General features: G+C 46.2%; 1 protein-coding gene across 3 annotated transcripts in view; it reads left to right on the top strand.

The window, feature by feature from the left end:
* GALNT13 (polypeptide N-acetylgalactosaminyltransferase 13) overlaps window positions 1-12,023 on the top strand; it is a 106,416-nt gene extending 94,393 nt beyond the window's left edge. Inside the window, exons 10-11 of one of the 3 annotated variants that reach the window (XM_074144750.1) lie at window positions 910-1,044; window positions 11,883-12,023. In XM_074144750.1, the coding sequence (XP_074000851.1) occupies window positions 910-1,044; window positions 11,883-12,023 (276 nt within the window). Of the gene's footprint in view, window positions 1-909; window positions 1,045-8,409; window positions 8,596-11,882 lie in introns of those variants that run through there. The other 2 variants (XM_074144748.1, XM_074144747.1) reach the window with 2 other exon arrangements.
* The last annotated feature ends 12,261 nt before the right edge of the window (window positions 12,024-24,284 follow it).

Here is a 24,284-nt window from a genome sequence, read left to right as displayed (position 1 = left end):
AAATGATTGAATAGTTTTTTCTAAAACCTTCAGACCTCACTTTAGTCCAGAACGTGGACTGCTCTTGTACAACTTTTGAAGAAACCTCTCAAATGATCCTGATTTTTTGGGGTGAATTCAGCCTGATGTGCTAATATCAGGTCATCTGATCGAGAGGGTGTACATCTGTTGGGCCTCTGCAAACCAAACCAGTATCACTCTGAGCAAATGTAGCCCTAAATTACCCTTTTTCATCAGTGTTTGGTTTTTACTTACCAAGGACAACATGTAGGTGGACACTTGGCCATTTTGGGAGCTTTTGTGCTGGGGCCAGCACCTTTCTGGAGGTTGTGAGCAGTGGGTTAGGAGCAGAGAGATGCTTCCCATGTGTCCAAGCCATGTAATTTGGTGTACGTAAGTGTCTGCAGTTCTCTACCAGCTTCCTTCCTTTCTCTTTATTTCCTAATTTTAAGTGACCTGATATTTCAGAAATATTCATGCACATCACTCTTTAGCACAGATCATCCTTGGTACCCAAAGCTAAGGTAGATGGTAGGAGGAAGACTTAATTTAGGAAAGTTTGGATTCTTCCAATGATGGGCTCGGTTTATCCGTTATATTAAAAGATCTGTGAGATTTCTCCTGAAGACACGGATCACAATTACGTGCTTCTGTAGAATTCCCAAAGAGTGCATCCCTGAGTGATTCCTGGCCTTGATCTCATAAAATTTCTTTTCCTACATGTGATATTCCTTCTCTTATGTACAACAGACATTCACCAGTGGAGGAACTTGCATGGAACTCTCATGAAACCCAAGGCACCACCACCTCGGTGCTTGGAGGAGGAAATATTTCTGCTCCATGGGAATGAAAATACTCGGTCAGGACTTTTGCTAGCTTTTCGTCACTGCCATAATTTTCCGTTTCCAGGTGTTTTCTTACACTGCTGACAAAGAGATCCGCACGGATGACCTGTGCCTGGACGTCTCGAGGCTGAACGGCCCTGTCACCATGCTCAAGTGCCACCACATGAGGGGCAACCAGCTCTGGGAGTACGATGCTGAGGTACGAGACACATTGGTGCCGGCTCCAGGGCCGGCAAACCATTCTTGGTAAAGTTTGGCCATATCACAGGGGAGGCTGTGGATGCTGGAGCTTGGGGACGTGATGGGGACATGGCATCTCCTCCCACAGCACGGACTCGGGACTGCAAAATAATTCACCCAGCTTTTAATTCGTGTTTCCACCAAGGTTTCTTTGTAGAGGGGTGAAAAAGTCAATTATTGTTGAAAAAAGCTCATTTCTAGTAGCTGTTGTCTTGCACTCTTACAAACGTAAAGAAATATTCTGCATTTTTTATATAAATGAAGTAGAAAACAGGATTTATTTGGTTTGTGGTTTTTTGTTTTTTTTTTTTCAATTACGGTTTTTCCAGTTTATTTCTGCTGGCTCTTAAAGATCATTTCATCTGGATTTAAATTGTGTTTAAACATTTTCCGTATCCCAGTCGCCTGATGAGTTTGACGCTGCCGTGGGGCCGCGGGTGGCTCTTCCTGGGGCTTGAGAGGGTGCAGTTTGAAGAAATTTGGTGGCTTAAGGAGAGCTTCTAAAATTAATTCAAAATACGTGCAAATACCTTATGGCCGAATAACTCTTCTTTTTAAATGAGGCAGGAAACAGCAGATGGAAATTACAACATCCATTTTAAGCTTTTGCTTTGAAATGTGAACGTGCAGTTTTCATGGTGAAATTCACACAAAGGTATTAGCGTTGTCTTCAGGATAGGATCTTTCTAGCATATTATGGTAAGAAAAAACCCATACGATCCTGCCATGGCATAATACTGAACTACCAAGTAGAAAAACAATGATACTTACCATTGAGCTGGTATTTATTTGGTAACTTTTGATACATTCTTGAGTTCAACATTTGAATTTAAACCAATTTTCTCCTTAATAATGAAGTTTCTTTATCTTCTTGCACAAAATGCATGAGTGTTTTGATAATGTTTAGGTATTTTCCAGGATGTTCTTGCCTGCAATTAACACATGAGATTGCAGATCTTATATCCTCCTTGGTTTCATTCCTGCAAGCAGACGAGAATTGATTTTTAATCAGTTTTATATTAGTTTAAATAGAAGCTAAGGAGCATAGTGCTGACCGGTGGCCGAGGGAAACTCATAAATTGGAATATTTCAACTTTATCTCAGCCCTACCTTAAAGGATAAATTTTTAATATTGAATAAATATTAATTTAAAAATATTTCTAATATTATTACATTAATTTTTAAATATTATTAATAAAATATTTAATATTATAATTAATAACTAAGCACAGACAGCGCAGAGGCAAGCCTGTATTTCAGCTCTCTGCTGGAGTCCACAAAGCTAGAAAAATCCTGATGTATTTAAGGCATGTAGTCTTTTGAAAAGTATTTCCAACATTTCCTAGAACTAGCTGCTTTCACCTTTCTGCTTGGGAAGCTGAATTTCTTTTGACCAAATATGCTCTCCTTTACTTTTAACATTGGAAACACACTGGTTTTTTTTTTTCCTCTTAAGTTTAGCAGAAGAGCTCCCCAATGGAGAATGTCTGAGTAGCTGTGTAAAAATAAAATCAACCGTTAGATGGAGCTCATAAAAAAGAAATACACCATTTTGGTTTAGATAAGGGATCTCGGAGAGAAGGGGTTTGCTCTCTGTTCCCTGTATAAAACACAAACCACTGCATTATGTACCTTTCTGTTTATTGATAAGAATATTTATTAACAATTCTACTCTGTCAACATTCAGGCTTGTGACTTTTTTTATATTTTTTTTGCCAGAAAAAACATTTGCAACTCGTTACCTGAACCACTTGTATCCATTCGTTTGTTTTTCCCAGCAAAATTTTGCTCAGTTTTACATTTCTCTCCTTGTTCAGCAATGGCCTGGAGGTGATTTCTGGGTGTGTTGCCGTGGTTACAGACCACATCCCTCCTCCTGGTAAAGGTATTTTGGAATTAAAACTCGGTAAGAGCCAACAGGGCCTTGGCCACATCTGGAGGTACGATGAGAAATGCAAATAATCATAAAAAGGGATTTGTCGATAGAGATCTTGAGATAATTTTCTGTGATTTACGTTCTGTTATTAAATTTTCTATGATGTTCTAGTTTACTTTAAATACTGGTATTTAAATATATAGTATATTAAAAAAAAATCACAGAAGGCCTTTTCCAAGAATTTATACATACCTTAATAATATTACAGTTCTCGTAGATATTACTAGCATTTATATTTTTTCAAAAATAAACAAGGAGCCGAGAAGTTTTTGTGCTGATAATAACGGTAAACATGGAAAATTTTCATGCCTCTTTGTGAAAGTATCCGATTGAATTGGCTTGAAGCAGGCTATTCAAAAAAGCTCCTTTTCTCATTTTCTCATACCAAAAGCGTCTGAATTTGTGCTAAATGCTTTTAACACTCAGACTTATTAACGCTTAGACTTATTAATACATTTTAATTTGCGCCTGAGGGGCAAGTTGAACTTGAAACACTGGAAGAAAACAGTGATCAAAAGGCATCGGTCGGTTTGTCGGAACAGAAGATCCCTCGCTGGAGGAGAGGACAAAATTGGCATTCCTGTTTTGGGTCAAAATCGAGCAGAGCTGGGAAAAATGAGATACCGGCCCGGCTTCAGCGCTGAGCGTCTGCCCTCATGGGGACTGGATGCACCCCAAGGTCTTTTACTGCAAGGGGTGAGGTGGAATGAAAGAGGGAGAGAGAGAGACCCTAAGGGGAATAAAGTGGGATCAAAATCCTCAGAAACGCAGAGGTTTCAGAAGCAGTCGCTGCAGCCCATGCTCCTGCCATCAGCCCCACGCCCCGGCTGCTGGGGAAAGGCACAGCAGGTGGGGAAAAAAAAACGGTTTTCAGTCGCAGGGAGTAGTTAGTTCTACAGGAATTAGTTTGATTATTCTCAAAGAAAAGCAGAAATAAATACACACAGTCGAAAACCCCCGTGGTGGAGGCACGGGTACAGCGGAGTGGGGTCATGCTGTTGTGCTGCTTTATATATATTATATATATGTAAATTATATATATATACATACATATATATAAAAAAAAATATTATATTCCTCCAGGGCAGCTGGAAACAGGGTTTTTGCTGTTCTGTCAGAAACCCAGATTTCTGTTATTCCCGTTCAGAGGATCCTCTCGTGGAGTCAGGCACAAGCCATGCACCCACATGGATAATAAGGGTTTCTAAAATGTCTAATTTCTTAAAAAAAACTCTGCCCGTGTGAATTCTATCACATAAAATTGTGCCAAACCTGTTGGATTAGCAGCTGATAACTGAGATAAATCAGTTTATAACCGAGATAAATCCATTGGTCACTGTGCAACTGCAAAGTTACTGCATGGGAAGAGAGTATTTTGCATTATGTCTTATGGAGTTAAAGTGACGGTGGTGTCTTTATAGGCCAGATAAATAACGCAGCGCTTGCCAGGGTTTTACACCTTCTGAAAACAAAACGAAACACCACAGAACTGAGTTTAAATACTTTTTTATTAGGCAAAAGCCGCTGTGACTGAGGAGATACTAAATATTGGATTGCCACAGGTCGTGTCACTGAAAAACATGATTGAAGAGCAGGACATGGCTTTAAAAAATAAAACAGGTAGATAAATTCCGTAGCACGGGAGAGAACGTCACGGCTCCCAGACGATCGCTCTCACCTTGAATGAAGCAAACATTTAAGCTGCCATTCGCAGGGGTTATTGTCACCTAACGTAAGTAGAGGAATTCTCAGAGTGTTAAATTATTCTTGCACCTTTCTCCAAAAAACCCCCCTTAAAAATGAGTTTTATGAACTTTCTGCTTAGTGATAGGGAATGGAAACACAGAAACACTCTTGTCTGGATCAAAATTTTGTTTTTTGCAAATTAAAAGAATCAAATAAAGCATTCTCTTTTAATATCTCCATAAAATGGAAGTCCATGTCGGGGGAAAAAAAAATAATTTGCAATCAAGAAGTGAATTGTTGTTGTTGAAATAAGTTTTCCCTAATTCTGTTTTATCAGTTTGACTAAAGCCCGCCAGGCGCTGGCTCTGGGGCTGCCAGCTCGGGCCCCCCCCCCGAAATCTTTATTCCATAAACCAGGCAGATTTCACTGAGCTGCGTCTTTTTCTTAACCCCACAGGATACATTAGTTTAGCTATTACCTGGAGAAATATAAAAGAGAACCCAGTATTGATATTAGTGTGTGTGTATATATTAGTTTTAATATATAGTATTTCTATGCTATAAAAGAAGCGCTTATAGCACAAAATGTTAATGGTACAGACTGGATTTAAGGGGACACTAAATAAAGGGACCTGCTGTCACCAGGAGCTGTGACGGGCTGTGCTGGGGGGGCACCCTCTCTCCATTTCTAACCCAGAACGGCTTTGAACGCTCCAGGCAATAGTAATTTTACAGCATTTCAAAATTTTTTTTTCCTAAATGTTTTTACATCTTGGCTGCAAATATTTTTTTTTCCTCTCTCTTTTTTTATTTTTTTTTTATTTTTAAAACCCATTGTCTGCCATTATTGAATTTTAATGATTTTCTTTCCTGCGTCTGGAGCAGCACGTTAAGATTCCTGGCGCTGTCTCCAGCTGCCCGTTCCATGGCAAGGGCAGCTCTGTAAATCAGCTCCTATCGATGGGACGGACCCAGCTGGAATTTCCCGGCTTCCGAAGGCTTCCCATCGGCATGTGCTTTATAACATATTTATAACACATCAGTGCTCTTTGCTTTGGGATAGGGGTGGGAAACGAGGCGACAGATCAGCAGATAAAGATCTGGGAATTGGGATGGGCTGGAGCCAGCGTTGCTCCCTCTGCGTGTGGTCGTGTTTGTCTAAGAAAACTAATTTTTCCCATTTTGCTAAGTCGTTATTTGGGGTTTTTTGCCCCTGTATTGGGGCACTGGTCTCAGTGGAGGTATTTTTGCAGGAGTTACATACGGCTGGTGTTGGGTACCAAAAAGATCTGTTGGGTTGGGGTTGGAAGCCTTGTCCAGGTTCATCCTCACCTACCTGGTGGCTCCTGTTGTGTCGCCCTGTGACATCCGGGCAATGATGTGTGAATACGAGATACTTAGAGACTAGAAAGAAGTTCTTTGCTGTGAGGGTGGTGAGACACTGGAACAGGTTGTCCAGAGAAGCTGTGGCTGCCCCATCCCTGGAGGGCCAGGTTGGATGGGGCTTGGAGCAAACTTGTTTTGGTGGGAGGTGTCCCTGCCCAGGGCAGGGAGTGACACTGGATGATCTTGAAGGTCCCTTCCAACCCAAACCATTCTATGATTTTGTAAATAATGTCATCGGGATTTGATCTTGAATAATTACTGTTATCTGTCACTGAGCCCAGTGTGTGTCCAAAGCTGCTGGATTTGCATTCATGGAGAGACGAGGCTCTTCACAAAGATGTTTCTTGAGTCACGGTTTGACTCTCAATTTCCTTTCTTTTTTTTTTTTTCCCTTTTTTCCATCAGTATGCTGGTAAATGGGAATATAGCTTTGAGGTAAGTTCGGTAGTGACCTCAGCCTTTAGAGTAGCGCTTCTTGCTCCGTCCTCTAGCCGTGCTGTGGAAAAGAGACCTTAGTGCCTCTCCTGCTGCTGCTCCTGGGGACCAGCCCTCCTTTGGGTGGGCTCAGGATGCCTGTGCTACTGGCTCTGGGACCCTTCCTCACAGTTATGGGACCTGCTGGACTTGGTGTGGTCCAACTGACTTCTACTAGATGGGATTATGGCCAATAATTTGAATATTCCCATAAATTGCAGTTTTATTGCTAACTTCTAACAGAAGGGATTATGGCCAATAATTTGAATATGCCCATAAATTGTAGTCTTATCATTAACTTCTACCATAAGAGATTATGGCAAATAACCTGAATATTCCCATAAACTGCAGTCTTATTACTAACTTCAACCACAAGAGATCATGGCCAATAATTTGACTGTTTTTGAAGTCTTATTACTGTGTATGTGAAAGGACTTAGTTCTTCAAAAATGAGTAGCAAAAACATTTTAGGGTTGGGGTTTTTTTTATTACCTTCCTAGAGAGCAATATTTAATATAATGAGTGAAGGGGACAAGTGATCTCTTGCTTCCATTGCTATAGACTTCCTAAAGTCAGTGCAGCTTTGCTGAGGTACATGAGTTAAACTTGTCTCATGTACCAGAGAAAAACGGTCAGATTCTCAAAATAATGCTTAGTACGATTTATACCCATGTGAAGAATCTACTAAATTTAATTAATATAATATAAACATGTAATACGGAGAAACTGTTAAATTTTGAAATTACTTATGTGCCTCTGTTTTCCTTTAAAAAAATAGTAGACAGAAGTGAACACGGAGCAATAATACGTAGTGAAACAAAAACAAGCATTGATGTTCGTGCTGGTTACTCAAAGTGACGTTATAAGGACATTTGTTCTTGATATTTTTAGTGGCCTCTTTATCTGTACATTACTTTTCCCCTTCACAAACCAAAGCCAGAGCTCAGGAGCAGGCGAGGGGGCAGCAGCCAGGCCAGGATGCAGGAGAAGCATCCCCTGGGTACCACAGGGATGGGACACCGACTGCTGGATGCCGTGCCTTCGGGCACAATGTAGGGAAATTTAGGGCCACGGAGATGCTGGGAGGGCTGGAGCCCCTCTGCTGTGAGGACAGGCTGAGAGAGTTGGGGGGGTTCAGCCTGGAGAAGAGAAGGCTCCGGGGAGACCTTGGAGCCCCTTCCAGTCCCTCAAGGGGCTCCAGGAAAGCTGGGGAGGGACTCTTGATGAGGGAGGGGAGCCCTAGGAGGAGGGGGAAGGGTTTGACACCGAAAGAGGGGAGATTGAGCTGAGATGTGGGGAAGAAATTCTTTGCTGTGAGGGTGGTGAGAGCCTGGCCCAGGTTGCCCCGAGAAGCTGTGGCTGCCCCATCCCTGGAGGGGTTCAAGGCCAGGTTGGAGGGGGCTTGGAGGTACCTGGTCTGGTGGGAGGTGTCCCTGCCCAGGGCAGTTGGAACTAGATGGTCTTTAAGGTCCCTTTCAGCCCAAACCATTCTATGATTCAGAGCCACACTTGGGTCTGAATTCCCAAATGAAGGCATCTCAAGTGGACCAGTCCCTCAAAGCAGAGCAGTGAGAAGGCGTTTTGTGAAGCTGAAACTCGGTTGATGAAAATATCTATTTACGTATGTGCTCTGTGTGTGTCAACTCGCACGATTTGCCTACAGTTTGGCACCAGAGCGTTCGCAGGCACCATTCTCCAGTTGTAACTCCCATCAGAGCGCTCTTAGCCGTCTCCGCTTCGCTGCCGTGGATGTCCAGTCAAACAGCCTGTTGCTTTTTTCCTTTGTTTGTCTTTGTCTTTCCCGCTTTTTGTTTGCATTTTCACCATTTTTCTGTCGTGCAGACCCATACATTTCTTCACGTAATCACCCAGTCGTGCCTGACACTAAGCAGGATAGAGGACGGCACCCACGGCCCCACGGTGGAGGCCTGCGATGGCAGCCCCTCGCAAATGTGGATGCTAAGGAACTACACCAGGCTGGAAGTCTTTAGAAACATTTTTTACAGCCCCACTGACTATTTCCTTTAACAGACGGTTGGAGGTTGGTATTGAAATGCAAATATAACGTGTAAGGATTTAAGCTATTCCCAGAAAAATGCTTCTCTGCCTGTTAAACTGAATTTCTATCTTGTTTTCTCAGATAATTATACAGATATATGATAGTATATATATTTAATGTTAGTTTTTATTAGTTATTATTAATTATGACTACTTTTAGATTAATTCAGCTACCTTGATCTATTGATGTCAGTGTGATCCTTACTGTCTGCAATAGCTGAAGGTTTGGTCCCTGTTCCAAGACACACAAATAACGCCAATTGAGTAATATTTTTCAGAAATATGTCGAAAATTCCCAATTTTAAGCAATTCGGTCCTAGAGATATTAGTCACAAATGATTTCAAATCGTGAAACAGGTATTGGATGTGGTGCTGAGGGGAGGTGGTTTCGTGGTAACCTGGCAGTGCTGGGATAATGGTTGGACTGGATGATCTTAAAGGTCTTTTCCAACCAAAATGATTCTCCGATTGTCTATTCCTGAGATTTGTAACGGCGCTGGAATCAAGGACCCACGCTCCGTCGGTTTGCCCTGATATATTCAGGGTCTTCACTCATCAGAGCTGTTCATTGCATCCATTTGGGAAGTGGGAAACTGCAGCCCTTGCTCCTGTGCCCCGCACCCGTGCGGGGGGTTCCCACCTCTCAGGGGAAATACAAATTTTAGGCCGGTTTCTATGAGTATCCTATTGCCTAGTAATTAATTGTTTTCCAAGCAAATAAGACCCTTTTTTTTTTTTTTTTTTTTTTTTTTGTAATAGCATAAATAATGATAGAACAGAGAAAGAAAACGGCTGGAAATGGCAATGATATGGGAGTCTAGCGTGAAATTATCCCCTGAATCAAAGGGAACAGCTGACGAAGGCAGCAGCAGCGTTTTTAGACTTGTTTGCATTTCTGGGTGCAGCACAAAATGATAGCGGCTTAATTGCACTTAAAACAATATAAGTGAAGAATCAGTGATGCTTTGAGCAGTGCAATTTAGCAAACAAGCTGTTTCTGTAAAGCGCTACTAATTCTTTCCTCTTGTAATTAGAGGGGGAAAATGCCTGATATTCATCACTGAGTGATAGCAAAAGGCCCCTGGGTGACGTGTGACGGTATCTGCAGCCTTCTCTCCGAGAACCCCGCCATGGCTGGTTTTAAACGGAGGAGCAGATCTCCCGGGACAAGCTATTGAAGGAATATTCATCATACAAATGAGGGAGGAGCATTAACGGGTGACGCGGCGATCCGGTGTGAGCGACGGCGTGAAATTGTACAGTGCAAGAATAAAACCCCGTCGCTGTTGGCCGTGTTAGAATTTCCCAGCAGTTTAATTGAAACACCAGGCAATTCTCTTTTTTTTTTATTTATTTATATTAAGGTACGCAAATGGAGTTTATTAGCAGTGAGACTGCGTCAGAGACACTCGTTGCTGAAATGACTCCGTATTTGCGTAACTTCAGTTACAGTAGTACTTTTCGGACTTTATTATAGTAGTATTTATACTGGAGAGGGAATGAGCAGACTCCACTGCTCTGGTGGCCACTCTCTTGGAGGAGACCTCTGCCATGTGGGTTGGGCTCATCCATCCTGGGGTTGGTTCATCCTTTCTCCCTCTTCCAGGAGGCTGCAGAATTTTGCCACCCATCCTTGTGCCCCCGTTTGTTCCTTCACACGGTGTTTGCCATGAAGTTGGTTTCTGCTCCAGTGGAGGATCAGCAAACAAGTTTTCAGTCCTGAAATCGCCTGTTCCCTTGGTTGTCCTTGTTGGGGCAGGATTATCATACCAGAGGAGGCCACGGAGATGCTGGGAGGGCTGGAGCCCCTCTGCTGGGAGGACAGGCTGAGAGAGTTGGGGGGGTTCAGCCTGGAGAAGAGAAGGCTCCGGGGAGACCTTCGAGCCCCTTCCAGTCCTTCAACGGGCTCCAGGAAAGCTGGGGAGGGACTCTTGATGAGGGAGGGGAGCCCTAGGAGGAGGGGGAAGGGTTTGACCCTGAAAGAGGGGAGATTGATCTGAGATGTGGGGAAGAAGTTCTTTGCTGTGAGGGTGGTGAGAGCCTGGCCCGGGTGGCCCAGAGAAGCTGTGGCTGCCCCATCCCTGGAGGGGTTCAAGGCCAGGTTGGAGGGGGCTTGGAGCAACCTGGTGTGGTGGGAGGTGTCCCTGCCCAGGGCAGCGGGTGGAACTGGATGGTCTTTAAGGTCCCTTTCAGCCCAAACCATTCTATGATTCTACGATAAGTATTAAGCCAATACCGACTTCTGGGTTTGGGTTCAGCTTCATCTTGGGCCGTGTGGGGACCACAGCTGCCCTGCAGCGTTGCATCCCCTGGCTCTGCGCATTTCAGGGGGGAGTTACACGGCTCTGTCCCAGGCTTACAGCTGCTGGCATACCCTCTCTACAGGTACATGTGCAGATTTGCATGTAGTGCAGGTTTAATTATTTTTTCCAGAACTGAAAGACCTTCTAGGAAATAGTCAATTGGTAAATGCTACGCTTCCTGGCAAAGGCGCTGAAGGGGTGTGCTTAATTGCTGTGATTTTGTGTGTAAAACCCCCAGATCAGCCCCGGAGGGGTGACGGGGAGAACTCCTGCTGCTCGGCTGCCAACGTGCCTGTCTTGTTTTACCTGCATACACACCCTCACCTTTCCCTCCCCTGCGTCTCCTCATGAGCGTGTTCTCCCAGTGCTTTCCAGCAGAAGATGATTTATTTCTTCAGGATAAGTTCTATTTCCTGTTGTCCCCTTCTGACTCTCCCGTTCCTCAGAAACACAGTGTCCTGTGGTAGGAACAGAAAGGGATGGGTGTCCCAAAGAATAAGAAAAATGTATTTGAAACAGAAGAGTTTCCACCTGCACGTTGCCGTTGTTCATATAATACTTAGAAAATTTATCTCCCTTGCCAGTCGTTTCTGATCCATTCTGAAATGCACATGTGTTCAGGTTGTTGGAGACCGGGCTCCTTCATCCAAAATACTGTGGCTTTGAAATAATATTTCTTTGCGCTTATTTTGCCCTTTTCCGTCACATTTGTTTGTTGCTGGGCTCGGCAGCAGCGCTGGCTCCCCGGGTTGCCTGCCCACGCATGAGAAGGTGAGCTGGGCACCCCGTGGGGTGGTGCAGGTCTGGTAGAACCCTACGAGTGATGGCCAGGGATGGGTACTTGTCTCCTGCCTCGGGTAGGGACGAGAATAAGACTGAAATAAGACTGAAAATGCAATTACTGGTTTTCAGCTGTAATTATCTTGCTGCAGCTCTCGCCCTTCTCTGTTGCAGAAGCTCACCCTGAGGCACGTCAACAGCAACCAGTGTCTGGACGAGCCCTCGGAGGAAGACAAGATGGTTCCCACCATGAGGGAGTGTGGTAACAGCCGTTCCCAGCAGTGGCTGCTGCGCAACATGACCCTGGGGGCCTGAAGCCAGTGTAGACCTGCTGCCTCGGCCGGGATGTCCTTCCTCCTCATCATCCTCCTCCTCATCCTTGCTGAGGCCAGTGGTGCTGAAGCCCTCTCCAAGTCCCAGCTGTCAGAGCAAAGTCACGGAGGGGTTTCCTTCACCCATCGGGTCTCCATGTGCCCCTTCACAACCCGTGAGTGTCCACAGGAAGCTCACCTGAGCCCATAAATGTCCAAACACGTGCTGTTCTCAACACAAATGCGCTCAAAAATGGTTCCAGAGAAACCTCTGTGAACCCCTACATCAAAGTGGTTGGGGTGGAGGGTGTTTTCTATGTGTCACACACCGCTACGGAGAAGTGACCCAGGACAAAATGCCTTAGGACACCACCTGGTGCTGGGATCCATCCTGGAAGGCGTCTCCTGATCTGGATGTGTGGGTGCTGGTCTGTCTTGGCAACGCGGTGGGGATATTTGCTGTTCTCTCATGTCGAGTGCGACTGGGTGAAGGACCACACTGAGCAGCAAAGTCTCCAGACAGAGTGAAAGCTTCGTGGTTTGTGCCGGGGGGAAAAAAAGTGGGATGCGGTGTTTGGGAAAGCAGCAAAACTGAGCAAAGACTGCACTGGGAAACTGAAATTAAATCAAATGAGGCAGCGGCAAAAGACACGGGAACAAAGCTAAGAAGGAGGAGTGAGACACGTGGGTAACTCAGACCAGAGCGGATTGAAATGTCCTCTGCAGTGGGCAGAGAAAAGGCTGGGGGTGACCCCTGGGGACCTGCAGGGGGGGTGCAGATGGAGGTACCAAAACCCGAGACGGCTGGAGACCGAGAGCTGGTCTGAGCTCCATCCCCAGCTGCTGCCCTCGAGTGTTAATATGCACCTGCATCCTGAGTACGAGACAGCCGAGAGCTCCGTCCACGCATGGAGGAGGGAGCTGCATCTACTCCGAGTTCTGGCTCCGGATGTTCCTGCTTCGGTAGCGACGACAGATGCTTATTTATATTTTTAACAATTTTGTGGCTTAATCCTTCTGTTAGCGTGGCTATTAAACACGTGCTGGTGCATTGCAGGAGCTGATGCCGTGCCGGCCCACGGCAGGGTGTGGGGAAGGGTCCCGGTCATACTGGTGACACTTCCCATATGAACTGGTGACGTTGCCTTTGGTCACCCCAGCAGCACGCCCTCCCAAAAATCCATCCATTGCCCCATGGGCTGGGCTGGGTTTTTGGCATTAGTCTGAGTTCCCATGGCCCAGAGGGTTCAAGAGACGTAAGTGGCAGGCCAGTGGCCACAGCACGGGTAAGTGGTGAGAGGGTTTCCCATTATTTCACTCAGAATTCCTCAAAAGGTCTGTTTATGCACTAGGTCATTAAAGAAATGACAATATTTTCTGTATAATGCTCTGGTTGTTATGGATTAATAGTGTCATATATTATGTACGTATTATAAAATTTATAGATCATCCGTATTTTCTTGATAGACATCATCAAATGAAAAAATAGAAGGATGTTAAATTGGAAAAGCGGTTGCTGTGCGTGCACGGGGGCTGGAGGATCACGGATTAACCGGGAAGCTCATCGAGTCCAACCTCCCTGCCCACAGTAGGGTCAGACACTCCCAGTTCCCATCTTCAGATCGCCACAAAAGTGCACAGTGTGGCTCAAAAGCCGGCCGAACAGGAGAAGACCTAATTCTGCTTCACAGAAAGAGCGTGCAAACCTCACAAAGAAACTGAAACGCCGATCTCCGCGCGGAAAAAAAAGTGAATAAATTGTTTCTTCATCTCCTTCCCAAGGGCTTTTCCCACGTGCACAGCAGGTTGTGTGTCCAGGCGCTGGGCTTCTGCACATCAGCGCAGAAGTAGGTGTTGGTGGAAGGTCCCACAGTATGTGGGAGCATCAGGAGAGAATGGTTTGGCGGTGCCACCTCTGCTGGGTTCCTGATGTCACCTCTGAGCTACCCCTGGCTGCGGAGGGAGAAGGGTGCCCGGCTCCTACACTCAGATCTCAAGGTTTTCTTGATGCTGGAAGGTGGTGGCAGGGCACAGTTAGCATGTGGTGGTCCAGGCAGGAGATGCCATCTCAAAACCAGATGAAGAGCATTTTTCTCCTGAGAATATTCTCATGAATTGTGTAATCCCTTGAAGCTTGCAGTGTTGGGGTACGGTCGGTGCCTGCGCTGCTGTGTCCCACCTGGGGGGGTAAAAATAATTGAAATGCCTCTGTGTTGGATTATTGAGGAGCAAGTATTCTGTGATTCCATGATTCGAAGTGCACACATCCCCATGGCCAGAGCAGAAGTATTGCTGGAGGTCTTCTGCTCGCTGGCAGAATGGCCTCCCCTCTAGGAATGATGCTCAGACCTAAAAAAAGCACTGAAATACTTGCTTAATTTCAGTCACGGCGAGTGTTTCCGTGGGCTTCAAGGGGCCAGGTCCTGGATTTACCTCCTGGGGAAGGATCCGGGGATGCCAGGGTCTCATTGCAGAGGAATTTCACCCAAAGCCTCGCTGATGGAGAGTGAGGTGGTGATGGTGAGGGCACCTTAGATGCTGGTGCGGCATCAGAGGTGAGAATTGATGGGGTTTAGGGAATGAACGTGAGTTACTGCCCTCAGGCTCCAGCCCTCACTCCTGCCACTGAAGTCAGGTGTTGTGATTTGGGCTGAAATAATTGAAAATGGCTCCTTCGGTTCCCTCTGTTGGTGAGCGTCTAAAGTTCAGTGCCCACAGCCGTAAACCGGTGGTTGGTCTTTGTTTCCCCATTTATAAAATCTCTGGGAAAGGTGTCGGGAGGATTGGCTTCTATTTGCACAGTGTGTTTCAAATTCAAAGAACTCTACAAATGCTGAATATTTATTCTTTTCACTGGAAAAGCATTGCTGCTGCCGATATTTGTTGAAGGCTTGCTTTGATGCCGTGGGAGGGAGCTGAAATTCTGGCTGGCATCGGCCAAGGGAACGATTTGAAGAGTAACTTGAACCATAAATGCTGTGAAAAGCCGTGTTCCTTTTTATCTCCCGGCACCTTCTGGTGATCCCAGGGGACAGGGGAAGCCAGAATTGAAATGGGCATTTGGATCAGTTGACATAGATGGGTTTCCCTGCAAATTTCCCAGTCACCAGGAGGATTTATTTATTTGTTGCACTCTGGTATAAATAATACTATAGAGAATAGAGAACCAGAGCTTTGAAGAAAAGCCGCACAACTCCATATTCTGATTTTTTGTTTTGGTGGTTTATTTGAAAGTAGAGATGGTGTCTGATCCCTGGGTCCGCCTCTGGTGGGGGATGCTGAGCAGAGCATCTCGGGAGGTCAGGGCTGTTGAGCAGAGAGGGACAATTTGGGGAGATAAAGAGGAATTGGGCAGTGCTGGTGGGACACCACCACATATAACCTGCTACTCACCACCAGCAGTGACCAGCGGTGTTGAATGAACACCAGCAGCATCTTCTGATGCTTCCCTGGCTTCCTGTGTCCGTGCTTCTCCTCCAACCCGTGAGAATATCCATCCTGAACCATCACTCTGGTACGTGACCACTTCCATCCTCTTTAATTGCTTCACTGCGGGCACGTATTCAGGACAGCTCGGTGAGCGGCACCTCGAGCCACAGGGCTCGGAGAGGATGAAAAATTTATTTACAAAAGGTTGGAATTCTGCTCGGTGTTTTCCCAAGCAGGGGAAAATGGGGAAAAAAAAAAAAAAAAAAGCCAGAGGTGCGGTGGTTTGGAGGATGTTCTTACAAAGGCTCCTGAATAAGTGCCGGGAACACAAATGGAGAATAAATTTATAAAAGTAGATTGTGGATAAAGAATTACACATTTTAAATGTTGTAACAGTTATGAAATGGTATACTGGTACCCTTTGCTGTACATTTAAATATTTATACATTTTTTGTAGAATTAAAATATACTGGTTTAGTTTTCTTCTTCTGCGTTTGTCTTTTTCTGTATTTTTTATATGGTAAAAAACCGAGACATTCCCCTACAACCCTTATATTTTTAGGTCCTTTATTTACACACTCAACTTCAGCAACAGGGGGAAGAGCTTTTCCCACTGGGCATGTCTGGCTGCCCCTCGGTCGGTGTTTAAAGCTCAATTTTCCAGACATCCCTTGGAAAACATCATCATGCGAGAAGGATGAGCCCGGCCGTGCATCGGAGCCTGGGAAGACACGGCAGGGGCTGCGTCTCGCGCTTCGGCCCCTGGGCTTTGCCCTGCTCTGCTAAATATTGCCCGAATGCCGCATTTGCCATCCGTGTTTGGGGAAAAAAAACCCCAATAATTCAGTGGGAAAGGAGTAGTTTCCATATAAATCCTGGTGTAGCCCTGCCTGGAGTGGGTCGGGCGGTCGGTGTCACACGCTCCCCGGTTACGGAGCTGTCAGGAAAATAAAGAATCTGCTCATAAATCATAGATAATTCACGATGCCAGTAATGGAGGTTTGGTGGTCGGAGGATTTTCTTTTTTTAAAGTCGCATCTTGGATGCTGAAGGGGCCGGGTAAGTTCCGGTGAGAGGGGAGGGGGGAGAGTATTTAAAAAACCAAAGGATTTATAAACATAAATTGAAGTTAATCCTCGGGAGACTGAGAGGGAGAGATCAATTCGTGTCATCACTGTAGCAAAAGGGATTCCTGAGAAATTTTATCACGAGTAATCATATGCCAATACCGAATTATTTCAGATTTTACTGTTGATTTCAATGGCTGGACAAAATCAAGCCTTTTTTTTTTTGTTACTAGCCTTACAAACAGTTAAGCAGAGCGGTAAGAGTGTGATAAATGAGTGTGATAAATGAGTGTTATAAATGAGTGTTATAAATGATGGAGGATTATGTAGCTTTCATCTCATCACTTCAGAGTTACCGACAAATGATAACATTGAAGATGATTTAAAGAAAACATTTTTTTTTTTTATAATAGCAATTTTATTTTCCTAATTCACACTTCTACGCTGTTACAGTGTCCTTTGATCAACTAATTTCCAAAAGCGCTACTAGTTAATGTCTGATTTAGCAAGATTATGTCCATCCAGAGAAGCATCCTTGCTTGTGGAAATAGAGAGAAAAAAAAAAAAAAAAGAAAAAAGATTAAATCGTTTCTGTCAAGATTTACCTGCTTCAGGTTGTCTTCAGAGAGACGGGTATTCGTGTGTTTGTTTCTGGCGAGCTGCAGTTTATACAAAGCACCCATCGCGTGTGTGCGATGGCAAAAATGACTCGCAAGTTTCTGCTCTCATTATGAAACTACTTTGCAAAGACGCAATTAACTGCGGGGCTTGTGTTAATTATAGGATGTGAATCGTTTAAATGAATCGTAAAATAATCTGTTTGTGAGTAATGAATGCAGACATAGAGGTGCTTCCCTTTTTTTTTTGTGTTTCTCAGAAATGTTAATAATTAGGAGTGATTGTAGAGCTAAAATTACAGCGAGGGAAGCAACCTACATCTCGTTTCCCTTAAAAACTACTTGTTTTTATCTCTTCTTTTGAGGTCTCTTCCAGAGTTTTGTGGGGCCCCTTCCCCATGGGTGAAGCCCAACAGGGTTCAAATCCTGACAAATTTGTCAAATCCAGGACAAATCCCATCCCTGGGCACAGCCTTTTAAACCCGGAGAGTATTTTTGCCCAGTAAAGGTGGTGGGATCTGCCCTAAAATCCATATTCAGGCAGCCTGCAAGCCAGTGGGATTGAATGACACAAGTTTTGGGAGTTTTTTCTCTAAATTCAGGTCATAAATAAGTAGTTTAACCATTTTATATGTCGTCAGCTCACTCACTTCCCATGGCACCGGTCCCATCCGCGCCCAGGCCACACGCTGTGCTCTGCGACAGCTAAACCCTGGAAATGCTTCCATGGGCTGGAACCGAGTAATTGCAGAGAATAAATGGAAACGGGCAAAATAGCTCCAGAGGTGACTATTGCCCAGGTGAAGTTTAAGTTGAACCGAACCCAAACCTCTGCCCATCACTGGTCCCGCGGAGCCACAGCCTGGCATGTATAAAGAAGAGATTAGGGTGGCGAGCTACTTAGAAGGATTAGCAACGTGTTCATTAACCTCTTTTAATCCTTACAACATAGCTTAATGAAGACTATTATCAGATTTATATCCCGGTAAATTGCAGTTCCTCAGGATGTGAAATGTATTGGGAAGAATTATTCCATGGGAAATCCTGTTCTCAGAGGGATCCTGTACTTAACCTTACAAAATCTGGGGTTTTTTTGCATTTCTTCAAGACAGAATTCAGACACAGAAATAGCAGTGTTTGTCAGAAGCGTGTTTTACACCCACCTGCTGAGGGCTGGGGGTGGGACAAGCAGGTCCCCCCTTTGCCCCTCGTCTGCAGGTAAATGCACATCATGTTTCGGGAGCTGTTTTCCTGCTCTAACTCTCCATCTCTCCGTGCAGGAACTGACACAGCCCTTGGGTGGATAAAGTGGGATTTTTGGCAGGTGCTGGAGTGTGTCCAGAGAAGGGCAACGGAGCTGGTGAGGGGTCTGGAGCACAAGTCTTGTGAGGAGCGGCTGAGGGAGCTGGGGGTGTTCAGCCTGGGGAAAAGGAGGCTGAGGGGAGACCTTCTCGCTCTCTCCAACTCCCTGAAAGGAGGGGGTAGCCAGGGGGGGTCGGTCTCTTCTCCCAAGGAACAGGCGATGGGACAAGAGGAAAAGGCCTCAGGGTGCCCCAGGGGAGGTTTAGGATGGATATTGGGAAAAATGTTTACATGGAAAGGGTTGTTAAGCCTTGGAATGGGCTGCCCAGGGCAGTGGTGGAGTCCCCATCCCTGGAGGTATTTAAAAGCCAGGTTGCCATAGTGCTTAGAGACATGGTTTAGTGATGGTTTTTATCAGAGTTGGGTTGATGGTTGGACTAGATGATCTTAAAGGTCCCTTCCAACCCAGACAATTTTATGATTCTATGATTTGGCTGCAAAACAGCAGTTTTGCAAAGCAGGGGTGTGGGCTGTAACCACCCACCAGGGCTGGAGGGAGCTCCTCTCCACTGGAGGATCCTTTCCACATTGTTCACAGCACAAGAAATCCATATGAATATGAAATATCTCTCTCTAACAGATCAAGAGCAGCTTTCCCTGCATAGGTAGGTTTATATATTGATGAAGCAATGCATTTTCTTCAGCTTTTTTGATGATGCCGGTTGTTTCTCACCAGTTGCCCAGCGTTGCTCCCAGAGCATCAGTGGTCAGAGCATGGGACTGCAGAATAAAGTGCCTTTAACCTTAAAGAGCATCCTCAGCCCCGTTAAAGCCGGCTCCCGGAGAGAGAAGTACAAAAATCTGGACCAGTGAGCATGAAAGTCTCGCGAGTGAGAAAGGAAGGGAATTCTTCAGTGTCTGAGACTTTTTGTCCACAAATGTCCTCTTTTTTATTCACCTGGCTTTAAATGCCTGGTTTTGTTAATCTGTTAACCAAGCCTTCTCCTGGCAGAGCCTTGTGCCCCAACATGGGCGGGTTTGGGTGAAGATGGTGGGTGGTGTCTGCTGGGTCCCTGGGGAGCAGGTGACAGGCTATGTGCCCTGGTACGTGCTCTCCACACGATGGTGGGATTCCCCATGGAGAAAACACCCAACACCATCTCATTTTTTAACCTCCAAAATTTGCTGTAATCTCTTCTGACAACGTAACACAAACGTGTCGAAGGAGTCAGAGTCCAGCGGTGGGAATCGCAACAGAAGAGCAAGCAGCTCCACAGGTTCCTCTGGGATGGTGGTGAGCTCCCCAGAACTGAGCAGGTACCCAGTGATGGACCTTGGTGCTGCCACTGTCCACCTCGCTTGACCCCAGGTTTCTAGAGGCCGAACCCAGGTTGTGCTGTTGTCTCATCATACCTTGGGTGAAAAGCCTCTGGAGAGGACCTCCTGGTTTGGTGGTGGGGACTGGTACCCACTTGGTGTGGGAGGGAGCAGGTCTGTTTCACAGAATCACAAAATGGTTTGGGTTGGAAGGGATCTTAAAGCCCTGTCGTGGTTTCGGCCGAATTTACCAAAACCAGACCGACAGATGGCCCTGCCCTCCCTCCTCCCTCCCCCAAAAGAGGAGAGAGGAAGAGATAAGGAGATTCAGAAGTTTAGACTGAACTAAACTACTTTAATGAAGATTTAATATTAAAATAAAAATAAAGAAGAAAATAATGAAATAGATATAATATTTATACAAAACCGTGTCAAGCTCCCAGGATGACAGTCACGTCACCGGCAGGCACTGGGGAAGTCCCAGACTGGACTCAGCGACGAATGGGAACTGGATTCCAGCTCTGGAGTCAGGAACACACGGATCGGGATCAAAGGCAGATGGACAGACAGAGTCCTCTCTGGACGTCGGCCATCGCAGGAAGGGGCTGACCCTTTGATCCCTCAGCTTTTACACTGAGCGTGGGGCGGATGGGATGGAATACCCCAGTTGGTCAGGTTTGGGTCACCTGTCCTGTCCACTCCTCCCCACCGATGTGACCCCTCTACATTTTTTCCGTTTCCGACCCTCTAAGGGGGCAAATAACGAAATTGTCTGCCCTTGGTTGTTACAGCAATAAGGATAAGCAAGGGCCTCCCTGCATACCGTTCCTTGGCACGGAGCACAAACATTGGTCTTATCAGTCTGAGAACGAGCAGTTTTCTCCACAATATGCCGTTAATTTCAGAGAGTTAGAGGAGGCCTAGCTAGGATGTAAAGTTACAGAACAGAAAATTGGTTCGGTTTTACTTCAAGCCAGGACAAGCCCATCCAGTGCCACCCCCTGCCCTGGGCAGGGACACCTCCCACCAGACCAGGTTGCTCTAAGCCCCCTCCAACCTGGCCTTGAACCCCTCCAGGGATGGGGCAGCCACAGTTCCAGGGAAGGAGCATCCACATTTGCTGCTCCCTTCGTGTCAACACACCTCTGGGAGGGAGGGATGGGTGAGACGCGGTGGTGGGACGCGGAGGCTGATCCTGCCTGCATGAGCAGCAGTCATCCCCGCTTCGAATGAACTCTGGGTCCAAATGGAGACACAAAAACTCCTTTGGCATCTCCTCCCAGCCCCGTCCCTGGAGGCTGCTTTGAAAAAACCACCACACCAAAAAAAATCCTTGTGACTGTTGTAGTTCTTCCTTCCTTTTAATCAAACCTCTACACGCAGGAATGAAAATTTATGGCGATGGTGAAATCCCAGGAGCTGTAATGTGAACGGTGCGTTTCTAGAACACGTTCAAGATGTGAAAAAAATGTATTTTAAATCATTTTCATTTGAAGTGTAGTAAAGATTTTTGGCATTTCATAGATGCAGAAGCAGAAAGAAAAGAGGGATTTATATCCCATGCATTTAAAACAGCCTAACAAATGTTTTTGAAAGCTCTGGAGTTAGGAGTACCAACAAGAGTTGACAAAGCCTGTATTTCCTTCCTTGTGCTTTTGCACTTCAGGGCATATTCTTAATTTTAAACTGAAAGGAAAAAGGGGCTGGAAGGTGCTCGAAGGTCTCCCCAGAGCCTTCTCTTCTCCAGGCTGAACCCCCCCAACTCTCTCAGCCTGTCCTCCCAGCAGAGGGGCTCCAGCCCTCCCAGCATCTCTGTGGCCTCCTCTGGCCCTGCTCCAACAGGTCCATGTCCTTCTGATGTTGGTGGCCCCAGAGCTGGAGGCAGCACTGGGGGGGTTCTCCCCAGAGTGGAGCAGAGGGGCAGAATCCCCCCCCTCACCCTGCTGGCCACGCTGATCCTTTACATGTGGAATGGGAGAGAAGCTCTCTCCAAAGCCAGCTCCCATTCAGGTGTGAGCTGCCAGGATGCTGGTGGGTATTGCATTCATTTACCTTCTCCTGACACATTTTTATTTACATACGTGTGCATACGTGCACACCCATGTTTGCCTCCCTGGGAGCTGTTGCGTGTGGCATTTACAGCTTTGCTTCACCTGCACAGACCAACAGCCCTCAGTGCTCTGGTGGGGGTATTGTAATGTTGACAGGGTTTGATTTTTGGTTGTGGTTTTTTTTTTTTTTCCTTCTCCTCCTCTAAAAGTAATATTTTTATTTTTTTTTTATGATCACTCTATTTTTTTTCTAATGATGTGCTGGATGGGTCCCTGATAATGCTTCGTTGCAGACTGTGAGTCTAATGTGATTGCAATAGGTAAATTAAGACCTTATATGTGTATTAATGATGTCATTATTATTGTCTCTGCTTAAAATAGAAGTGGGTCCTAATCCCTTGGTGCTGCCTCTGAGGGAACTTTTTGAATAGAAATGAGGATAATGAGCACACCCAGGCAGAGAGACAGGCGTGTTTTGCAGAAATTTGGCTTTGCTGTGGAAGCAAAATGCTCGCTCTTTCTTCATCACTCATTTGCCTTCCCTTCACCTCTGCCTTCTCTGCCTGTTGCCCTCCCATCTCTGGGTACCTGAGCTGTCTTCAGGAGAGGGGTTGACATGAGCCATGCAATGAACCAGCAAAGCGCCCCTGTGGCCAAGAAGGTCAATGGTCTTCTGGCCAGCAGGTGGAAGGAGGTCATCCTCCCCCTCTGCTCTGCCCTGGGGAGGCCCCATCTGGAGCTCTGGGTCCAGTTCTGGGCTTCCCAGTTCAAGAAGGACAGGGAACTGCTGGAGAGAGTCCAGTAGAAGGTGATGAGGGCCTGGAGCATCTCTCTGATGAGGAAAGGCTGAGAGCCCTGGGGCTGTTCAGCTGGAGAAGAGCAGACTGAGAGGGGATCTCATTGATGCTGAGCAAGAGCTAAAGGGCAGGTGGCAAGAGGATGGGGCCAGACTCTTCTCAGTGGTGCCCGGGGACAGGACAAGGGGCAATGGGCACAAACTGGAACATGGGAAGTTCCATCTAAACCTGAGGAGGAACTTCTTTGCTGTGAGGGCAGCAGAGCCCTGGAAGAAGGTGCCCAGAGAGGTGGTGGAGTCTCCTTCTCTGGAGACATTCAGACCCCACCTGGACATGTTCACATGTTCCTGTCCAACTACTCTGGGTGACCCTGCTCTGGCAGGGCGTTGGACTAGATGATCTCTAGAGGTCCCTGCCAATCCTGGCCAGTCTGGGACTCTGTGATTCTCTGAAATACAACGTTTCCGCAGGTGCAGCCACGCACAGTCCTGAATTCTCCTGGGATGCTGCTGCAGGAGATGGTTCCAGCCTGCTCCAAGGCATCAGCGTCCCCATCACTCTGCCGAACCATAGCCTCTGCTGTCACCAACTGTCCACGCTGCTGCTGGAGCTGCTGCTGCCACGTGTACGACAGCGATGCTGGTCCATCCAGGCCTGCTGAAGGAAATGCACATCCCTGGGCTGAGCATCGGTGTGAGACAAAATTCCTTAATAACTTCCTTCGTTGCATAACTCTTCATTTGCAGAGCGTCCCCGTCACTGCTCCTGGGCCCCTCAGGCTGAAGGGCCACTTTTCCCCATGCAATTCCCAAGGGAAAGACCAAATCAATGTGTTTACTTCCTATTTACACATAATTCTGGGTGTAAAGCTGTATTTAAAAAAGAAAGGTAGGTGTTTTTGGCATTCTGTTTAACGAGGTCTCTCAGCCCAATCCTGGTCTTGCTGTAGAAGAGTTATCATTTTATCACTGGATTTAATGAGATCTGCGTTTCAGTGCTGGGGAGCAGCTGAGAAAAAAATGCCCTTTTAACCTCTTACTAAAGCTGGATGTAGAATTTGCCTATCCTGAAAGTATAGGACTGAATTCAGACCCTGCTGTCACTCCAGGGGGACGGCCAGGTCGGACCGGCACGAGGAGCACAAGGGATGCTGGAAGGGCAGGAGGAGGGGGAGTCTTGAAGGGTGGAAATTTGGAAAGAAATGGTGCAGGAGTTGGGTCACTGGGACAATTCTCTCTGTTTGTGAGACCGTGTAACAGCCCTACACCTGCCATGGGTGAGATGGTCCCAGAAGGTGATTTCTGTGAAGGTGTGATGATATACCAAAACCTTCTTTCTGTTATGAAATGGAGATGGTTTGCTGTCTGGACTATCAGCTATCAACACTGGGAGGTATATATTGTTCAGTGTTTAAAATGAGTATCTATTAATTTCTTTGCAGCCTGTTTTCCTGAGAAAGCGAGGCTCCCTGGGGTTGCCATCATTCCCACCCATCCTGGTAGACAACAGGATGCCCATGAGGCAGCAATGTGCCCTTGTGGCCAAGAAGGCCAATGGCATCCTGAGGTGTGTCAGGAAGAGTGTGACCAGCAGGTGGAGGGAGGTCATCCTCCCCCTCTGCTCTGCCCTGGGGAGGCCCCATCTGGAGCACTGGGGCCAGTTCTGGGCTCCCCAGTTCAAGAAGG

Source organism: Numenius arquata, chromosome 3 (assembly GCF_964106895.1).
Source record: "Numenius arquata chromosome 3, bNumArq3.hap1.1, whole genome shotgun sequence".
Lineage (NCBI taxonomy): Eukaryota > Metazoa > Chordata > Aves > Charadriiformes > Scolopacidae > Numenius > Numenius arquata.
The sequence above is the reverse complement of the archived record's forward strand: the minus strand, read 5'-3'. Positions and strand labels throughout refer to the sequence as shown.